This window comes from Salmo trutta, chromosome 18, assembly GCF_901001165.1.
Source record: "Salmo trutta chromosome 18, fSalTru1.1, whole genome shotgun sequence".
NCBI classification, from domain to species: Eukaryota; Metazoa; Chordata; class Actinopteri; order Salmoniformes; family Salmonidae; genus Salmo; species Salmo trutta.
Window position 1 is genome coordinate 17,018,741 of NC_042974.1, and position 8,639 is coordinate 17,027,379.

Genomic DNA, 8,639 nt, shown 5'->3' on the forward strand with positions numbered 1-8,639 from the left:
TCTGATTTTGGGAATCTTCCAACTGGGATTTCTGAGAATTTTGGGAAAGTGGCCAGTATTTTGCATCCCTAATTTGGTATGTATTCATGATGTGTAACTTCTCACCCTCCCTCCCTCTCTCAGGTGTACGTGATGTCAGCAGCCTGAACGCTGACGCCTCATTGGCTGATCTGGGTCTGGACTCTCTGATGGGCGTGGAAGTGCGTCAGACACTGGAGCGTGACTACGACATTGTCATGGCGATGAGGGAGATCCGACAGCTCACCATCAACAAGCTCAGAGAGCTGTCCAGCCAACCGGCAGGAACGACAGGTGTGTGTGTTGTGTGTGTTGTGTGTGTGTGTTTCTTGGGCTCATGTCTCTCGCTCTCTTTCTCACTCTCACTCTAGAGTCCCGTCAGTCTCCAGTGAAGAAGGGAGGAGTGCGTTCTCTGTTGGAGTCGGACCTCAGTTTGATGCTGGTCAACCCAGACAGCCCCACGGTCTCACGTCTCAACGAGGTGCAGAGTGTTGAGCGCCCGCTGTTCCTGGTCCACCCTATAGAGGGCTCCATCGCTGCCTTCCGCACGCTCACCGCCAAGCTCAGTGTTCCCTGCTATGGCCTGCAGTGCACTAAAGGTACACATGAAGACATACACACACATGTACGCACAAGTACAGTGCCTTGCAAAAGTATTCATCCCCTTGGCGTGTTTCCTATTTTGGTGCATTACAACCTGTAATTTAAATGGATTTTTATTTGTGTTTCATGTAATGGACATACACAAAATAGTCCAAATTGGTGAAGTGAAATGAAAAAAATAACTTGTTTAAAAAAATTCTAAACGGAAAGTGGTGTGTGCTTATGTATTCACCCCCTTTGCTATGACGCTCCAAAAATAAGATCTGGTGCAACCAATTACCTTCAGAAGTCACATAATTAGTTAGATTGCACACAGGTGGACTTTATTTAAGTGTCGTATGATCTCAGTATATATACACCTGTTCTGAAAGGCCCCAGATCCTGCAACACCACTAAGCAAGGGGCACCACCAAGCAAGTGGCACCATGAAGACCAAGGAGCTCTCCAAACAGGTCAGGGACAAAGTTGTGGAGAAGTACAGATCAGGGTTGGGTTATAAAAAAAATATCCGAAACTTTGAACATCCCACAGAGGACCCTTTTTTAAATCCATTATTCAAAAATGGAAAGAATATGGCACCACAATAAACCTGCCAAGAGAGGGCCGCCCACCAAAACTCACAGACCAGGCAAGGAGGGCATTAATCAGAGACGCAACAAAGAGACCAAAGATAACCCTGAAGGAGCTACAAAACTCCACAGCGGAGATTGGAGTATCTGTTCATAGGACCGCTTTAAGCCGTACACTCCACAGAGCTGGGCTTTACGGAAGAGTGTCCAGAAAAAAAATAAGCAAACGTGGTTGGTGTTCACAAAAAGGCTTGTGGGAGACTCCCCAAACATATGGAAGAAGGTACTCTGGTCAGATGAGACTAAAATTGAGCTTTTTGGCCATCAAGAAAAACGCTATGTCTGGTGCAATCCCAACACCTCTCATCACCCGAGAACCCTATCCCCACAGTGAAGCATGGTGGTGGCAGCATCATGCTGTGGGGATGTTTTTCATCGGCAGGGACTGGGAAACTGGTCAGAATTGAAGGAATAATGGATGGCGCTAAATACAGGGAAATTCTTGAGGGAATCCTGTTTCAGTCTTCCAGAGATTTGACACTGGGACAGAGGTTCACCTTCCAGCAGGACAATGACCCTAAGCATACTGCTAAAGCAACACTCAAGTGGTTTAAGGGAAAACATTTAAATGTCTTGGAATGGCCTAGTCAAAGCCCAGACCTCAATCCAATTGAGAATCTGTGGTATGACTGAAAGATTGCTGTACACCAGTGGAACCCATCCAACTTGAAGGAGCTGTTGCAGTTTTGCCTTGAAGAATGGGCAAAAATTCCAGTGGCTAGATGTGCCAAGCTTATAGAGACTTGCAGCTGTAATTGCTGCAAAAGGTGGCTCTACAAAGTATGGACTTTGGGGGGTTGAATAGTTAGTTATGCACACTCAAGTTCAGTTTTTTTGTCTTATTTCTTATTTCACAAGAAAAAATACTTTGCATCTTCAAAGTGGTAGGCATGATGTGTAAATCAAATGATACAACCACCCCCCCCCAAAAAAATCTATTTTAATTCCTGGTTGTAAGGCAACAAAATAGGAACAATGCCAAGGGGGGTTGAATACTTTCACAAGCCACTTTATTCACAGTCACACAAACTCCCTCCTCTCTCTCTCTCATTCTCATACTGATAGTTACCCCACACACTCTCGCTCTAAAGTTGTAAACAATGAAACAAGTCGCCACCTGGACTATTTACATTGCCCCCCCCCCTTTCTTTTTAAACTGCTGCTACTCGCTGTTTATTATCTATGCATCGTGACTTCACCACTACCTACATTACAAATGATCTTGACTAACCTGTACCCCCGCACACTGACTCGGTACTGGTATCCCCTGTATATGGCCTCGTTATTGTTATTTTATTGTGTTAATATTTACTGAATAAACTAAAAGTAAAACAATTCTTAACTCTATTTTATTTACTGTATTGTTGGTTAAGGGCTTGTAAGTAAGCATTTCACTGTTGTTTTTGGCGCATGGGACAACTAAAGTTTGATTTAACCTTGATCAAAATGACTCAGACCATCCATCTCTCTAGCTGCTCCTTTGGACAGTATCCAGTCGCTGGCTGCATACTATGTGGAGTGTATATGTCAGGTATGTAATATACTAACCACAACTTTGTAATGTACATTTAGATAAATTATAGATGATTAGTGATTTCTAAATAACTGTCTCAGATTTTTTTGTGTAAAGGTGCAATCAGAGGGTCCGTACCGAATCGCCGGATACTCCTTTGGAGCCTGTGTGGCGTTTGAGATGTGTTCTCAGCTGCAGGCACAGGGTAGAACCGTAGAGTACCTCTTCCTCTTCGACGGATCACACTCCTACGTCGCCGCTTACACACAGGTGAGCGCTTACGGACACGTGGATACACAGACGGACACGGACAGACGGACGGACGGACACTGACGGTGACGGACGGACGGACACTGACGGGGACGGACGGACGGGCAGACACAGACGGACACGGACGGACGGGCAGACACAGACGGACACGGACGGACGGGCAGACACAGACGGATACGGACGGACGGGCAGACACAGACGGACACGGACGCGGATACACACACACACATACGGATACACACACACATACGGATACACACACACATACAGACACACACACACATACAGACACATGGATATACACACACATACAGACACACACACACACACGGACCACATGGATACACAGACACATCGGTGATACATGTCTACATACTGACACAATGATGACATGTTAACAGGATGCACATGTACACAGAGGCCCTCAGGCACGTTCATACTCAGTTACCTCAACGTGAACTCTACTGCAACACTCCTAACCTCATGATTAACCACAGTGTAGAGTTAGAATACCAACATGGACCACAGTGTAGTGTAGAGTTAGAATACCAACATGGACCACAGTGTAGTGTAGAGTTAGAATACCAACATGGACCACAGTGTAGTGTAGAGTTAGAATACCAACATGGACCACAGTGTAGTGTAGAGTTAGAATACCAACATGGACCACAGTGTAGTGTAGAGTTAGAATACCAACATGGACCACAGTGTAGTGTAGAGTTAGAATACCAACATGGACCGTAGTGTAGAGTTAGAATACCAACATGGACCACAGTGTAGTGTAGAGTTAGAATACCAACATGAACCACAGTGTAGTGTAGAGTTAGAATACCAACATGGACCACAGTGTAGTGTAGAGTTAGAATACCAACATGGACCACAGTGTAGAGTTAGAATACCAACATGAACCACAGTGTAGTGTAGAGTTAGAATACCAACATGAACCACAGTGTAGTGTAGAGTTAGAATACCAACATGAACCACAGTGTAGTGTAGAGTTAGAATACCAACATGGACCACAGTGTAGTGTAGAGTTAGAATACCAACATGGACCACAGTGTAGTGTAGAGTTAGAATACCAACATGGACCACAGTGTAGTGTAGAGTTAGAATACCAACATGAACCACGGTGTAGTGTAGAGTTAGAATACCAACATGGACCACAGTGTAGTGTTATGTGGAGTTAGAATACCAACATTAAGTTATTTTCCTTTCAGAGCTACAAATCCAAGCTGACCCCTGGTAAAGAGTCAGAGGCAGAGACTGAAGCTATGTGTGCCTTCATCCAGCAGTTTACTGGCATCGAGTACAGCAAGGTACACTGCACTCCCCCCTCTCTCTCCCCTCTCTCTCTCTGTACCTCTTTCTCTCTCTGTGTACCTCTCTCTGTACCCCACTCTCTCTCTCTGTGTACCCCCCTCTCTGTCTCTCTGTCTCCCCCTTCTCTCTCTCTCTGTGTGTATCTTGCTCTCGATGTACACCGCTCTCTCTCTCTGTACCCCCCCACATTCTCTTTGTACCCCCCCCTTTCTCTCAATTCAATTTAAGGGGCTTTATTGGCATGTGAAACATATGTTTACATTGCCAAAGCAAGTGAAATGGATAATAAGCAAAAGTTAAATAAATAATATAAAATTAACAATAAACATTACATTCACATGTTCCAAAATAATAAAGACATTTCAATTGTCAATATGTGCAAATAGTTCAAGAACAAATGGGAAAATAACATTTACATAAATATGGGTTGTATTTTTCAATGGTGTTTGTTCTTCACTGGTTGCCCTTTTCTTGTGGCAACAGGTCACACATCTTGCTGTTGTGATTGCACACTGTGGTATTTCACCCAATAGATTCATCAAAATTGGATTTGTTTTCAAATTCTTTGTAGGTCTTTGTAATCTGAGGGAAATATGTGTCTCTAATATTGTCATACATTTGGCAGGAGGTTAGGAAGTGCAGCTCAGTTTCCACCTCATTTTGTGGGCAGTGTGCACATAGCCTGTCTTCTCTTGAGAGCCAGTTCTGCCTACGGCGGCCTTTCTCAATAGCAAGGCTATGCTCACTGAGTCTGTACATAGTCAAAGATATTTTCTTCATTTTTGGTCAGTCATATTCTGCCACTGTGTACTATCTGTTTAGGGCCCAATAGTCTTGTAGTTTGCTCTGTTTCTTTGTTACTTCTTTCTAATGTATCAAGTAATTATCTTTTTGTATTCTCATGATTTGGTTGGGTCTAATTGTGCTGCTGTGCTGGAGCTGTGGGGTCTGTTTGTGTTTGTGAACAGAGCCCCAGGACCAGCTTGCTTAGGGGACTCTTCTCCAGGTTCATCTCTCTGTAGGTGATGGCTTTGTTATGGAAGGTTTGGGATTCACTTCCTTTTAGGTGGTTGTAGAATTTAACGTCTCTCTTCTGGATTTTGATTAGCTGGTTATCGGCCCAAACTGTAGACATTTGACTTCAGATTCTAGTAGGGTGAGGCCGGGTGCTGCAGACTGTTCTAGTGTCGTCGCCAATTCGTTGAAATATATGTTTAAGAGGGCGGGGCTTAAGCTGCATCCCTGTCTCACCCCATGGCCCTGTGGAAAGATGTTTTTTTGACAATTTTAACCCCACACTTGTTGTTTGTTTACATGGAGGAAAAACATACAACATTATAAAATCTAACACCGCTTTCCATCAATTTGTATACCAGACCCTCATGCCAAATTGAGTCAAGTTTTTGAAATCAACAAAGCCTTTGTTTCGGGTTGTTTGTTTGTCACTTAGGGTGTGCATGGTGAATACGTGGTCTGTCGTCCAGTAATTTGGTAAAAAGCCAATTTGATATTTGCTCAGTACATTGTTTTCACTGAGTAAATGTACAAGTCTGCTGTTAATGATAAATCTCTCTGTCCAGTTGTTGGAGACCCTCCTCCCTCTGTCTGATCTGAAGGCCCGTGTCAACATGGCGGTGGACCTCATCACCTCCAGCCATAAGAACGTCAGTAAAGACTCCCTGCGATTCGCCGCCGCCACATTCTACTACAAACTCAAGGCTGCCGACAGTTACGTCCCGGCAACCAAATACCATGGCAACGTCACCCTGCTCCGCGCCAAGGCCAGCAGCGACTACGGAGACAACCTGGGGGCCGACTACAAACTGAATGAGGTGATTGCACTTGCACGAACACACACACACACACACACACACACTACTATAATAACTGGTTTTGTTTCTCCCCAGGTGTGTGATGGTAAGGTGTCGGTTCACGTCATCGAGGGAGACCACCGCAGCTTCCTGGAAGGAGAGGGGGTTGAGTCTATCAGCAGCATCATCCACAGCTCATTGGCCGAGCCACGCATCAGTGCCCGAGAGGGTTAGACCAGTCCCGCCCATTTCCAGCCCTCTCCTCCAATAGCATCAACTTCTCCTATCATCAAATCTAAACCCCATTGATCATTACATATAATGGACGCAATCCCCCACCAATTAAAGCTTGTCTCGCTGCCACAGGGTATGTTCCCATGGGAACAAAACGTGCTGTATGTTTTGCTACCAATAAGGTCCTCTCTTTTTTTTATCCTGTCTCTTTATCATGTTTGGAATGGTAGAATAAATGTCCATACTGATAATCCTGCTACAACTGGAAACACGCTGGCTCAACCCAATAGCTAGCCTAGCGTGTGAGCCTGGCTGTGTTGCCAACTGACTAGTGACTAGATAACCTACCTAGCTGATGTGTTATGAAACTGCTAAACGGTGTGTCGTTACCTTGATGATAAAGCTGTGTGGGTGGACCCTTTTATGATCCCTATTTTAGTAGATTTTGATGTGTTTTGTTGCCTTGCAGAGATGGTGACTGTTGTAGTATTGTTACACTGGTCTACTTAAGGTAGGTTCACACAGTGACATGCATAAGACTCCTCAACTTGAGAACTAAAGATGTTACTGTCGCTACAAGGAAATGGATAAAGTGTTGGACTGATGCCATATTTGATCAAGTTAATGACTTTATTACCTAGCTGTTTCCTAGACTCCATGTCTTTCCAGTTAAGAACTGAACCTTTTGAAAACAACATTATTCTTCTGGGTTGAGATCTGTGTGTGTTGTCTTTTCTGTGTGAGTACACCTTTTTAAGAGGACTGATTAGATATCTACAGTTCACGTTTCTATGATGTCGGGTTTTTTTAAAGAAAAAAAGTCATTTAAGTTGCTGCTGTTTAAAAATTTATGATGTTCTATGTGACCACAATGGGTTACTAAATTATCATTGTTGTCTTTTCCTTAAATGGGAAGACATTTTCCAACATTCCTGAAATATTGTTACACAAGACTCATTTTAAATATTTGAATATTGCTGCTGTCAACATGCAATGCTTCAAAACTCTTTGTCACTTATTTGAAAGGAAATTGAGCAATAGTCCAGTATTTGGGTAGTGCCATACAAGTGATGTCCTGCTAAACCTATGGTCGTGTTCACTACGGCACAACGTAGCAAAATGCTTTGCAACTGAAGACGAGCGTTCATGTTTGGTGCCCACTGAACATGACCAGATTTGACTGTCTCACTGAAAGAGTAGTAGTTTGTCCAAGCTTCCATTTTGTTAGTAATGTGGAATCATTGATCTGAAGAACGGGCTTTGTTGAGGAGTAGGTAGAATTGACCCCTAACCACTAGTCCAGAAACAGATATTTTACTGTCCTCCCGTTAGGACTGTTGGGAGGGTAATCTGATCCTATTGTAGATCTGTGGTTACCAGGCAACTTTATACCTCTATCTGTTTTTGACTCCCATGATCTTTGCTGTCCCCTAAAGGTCCTCTAAGATCTTGGGTCCAATCCCAGAATGCAACACACTGACCTGACTTCTGAGACTTCTAATCAGGTCTATGAAGAGTCCGGTGACTGTAATTTGAGCCCTGTGATTGGCTGCAGTAAAAAGGAGGAGGAAATTGACGGTGTGCTCCTCTAGTTGTATTTATTGTATTAGTCCAAATAAAGAGCTCTCACTAACATCCTGCCTCACTGTCTGTTCTATGTAAACTTAACAAGGACATTATAGTTCTCAGCAAGTACTGTGTTCAGCATATTCAACTGATTTGAGAGGGAATATAATGAGAGAACTTGTTATGCACCAAATACTTAGTAGGGGTTACTTTATTGCCCTGGGCAAGTGAACTGGGCAAGTTCAGGCTGATCTGTGGTTGTCCCATAAGGCAGGTGATATTTTTCACTGAAAACAACCAACCACAGCCTGTAGCCTGATCTTTCAGGTTCCTCCCAAGTGTCAGTCTTTCACTTAAACAAGTTATGACGTTTGTGTGTAAACAGCTTTTTTCACAAGTGTCTATAATCTTCGGGCATTCATGACATACTCCTGGCCTTTCACACCTTAATGTCAAGCCCTGCGTATAACTGACCATACATCCCCACACATTCCTTATGCAATCAGATGTCCTGTGTCTCTAAATGGGTGTTATTCCTTTGCTGGTCATGTGTTTGTGTCGTATAGAAGTTACCACTAAAAAGTCACACCGCATTTGGCTATGAGGGCCATCACACAGCATTTGGCTATGAGGGCCATCACACAGCATTTGGCTATGAGGGCCATCACACAGCAT

At 43.7% G+C, this 8,639-nt stretch overlaps 1 protein-coding gene across 1 annotated transcript in view; it reads left to right on the plus strand.

The window, feature by feature from the left end:
• LOC115152886 (fatty acid synthase) overlaps positions 1-8,033 on the plus strand; it is a 39,474-nt gene extending 31,441 nt beyond the window's left edge. Inside the window, exons 37-43 of the mRNA XM_029697790.1 lie at positions 124-312; positions 390-617; positions 2,723-2,781; positions 2,881-3,033; positions 4,251-4,349; positions 5,934-6,185; positions 6,261-8,033. Coding sequence (XP_029553650.1) covers positions 124-312; positions 390-617; positions 2,723-2,781; positions 2,881-3,033; positions 4,251-4,349; positions 5,934-6,185; positions 6,261-6,398 — 1,118 coding nt within the window. The 3' untranslated portion in view covers positions 6,399-8,033. The remainder of the gene's footprint in view (positions 1-123; positions 313-389; positions 618-2,722; positions 2,782-2,880; positions 3,034-4,250; positions 4,350-5,933; positions 6,186-6,260) is intronic.
• Positions 8,034-8,639: the final 606 nt, after the last annotated feature.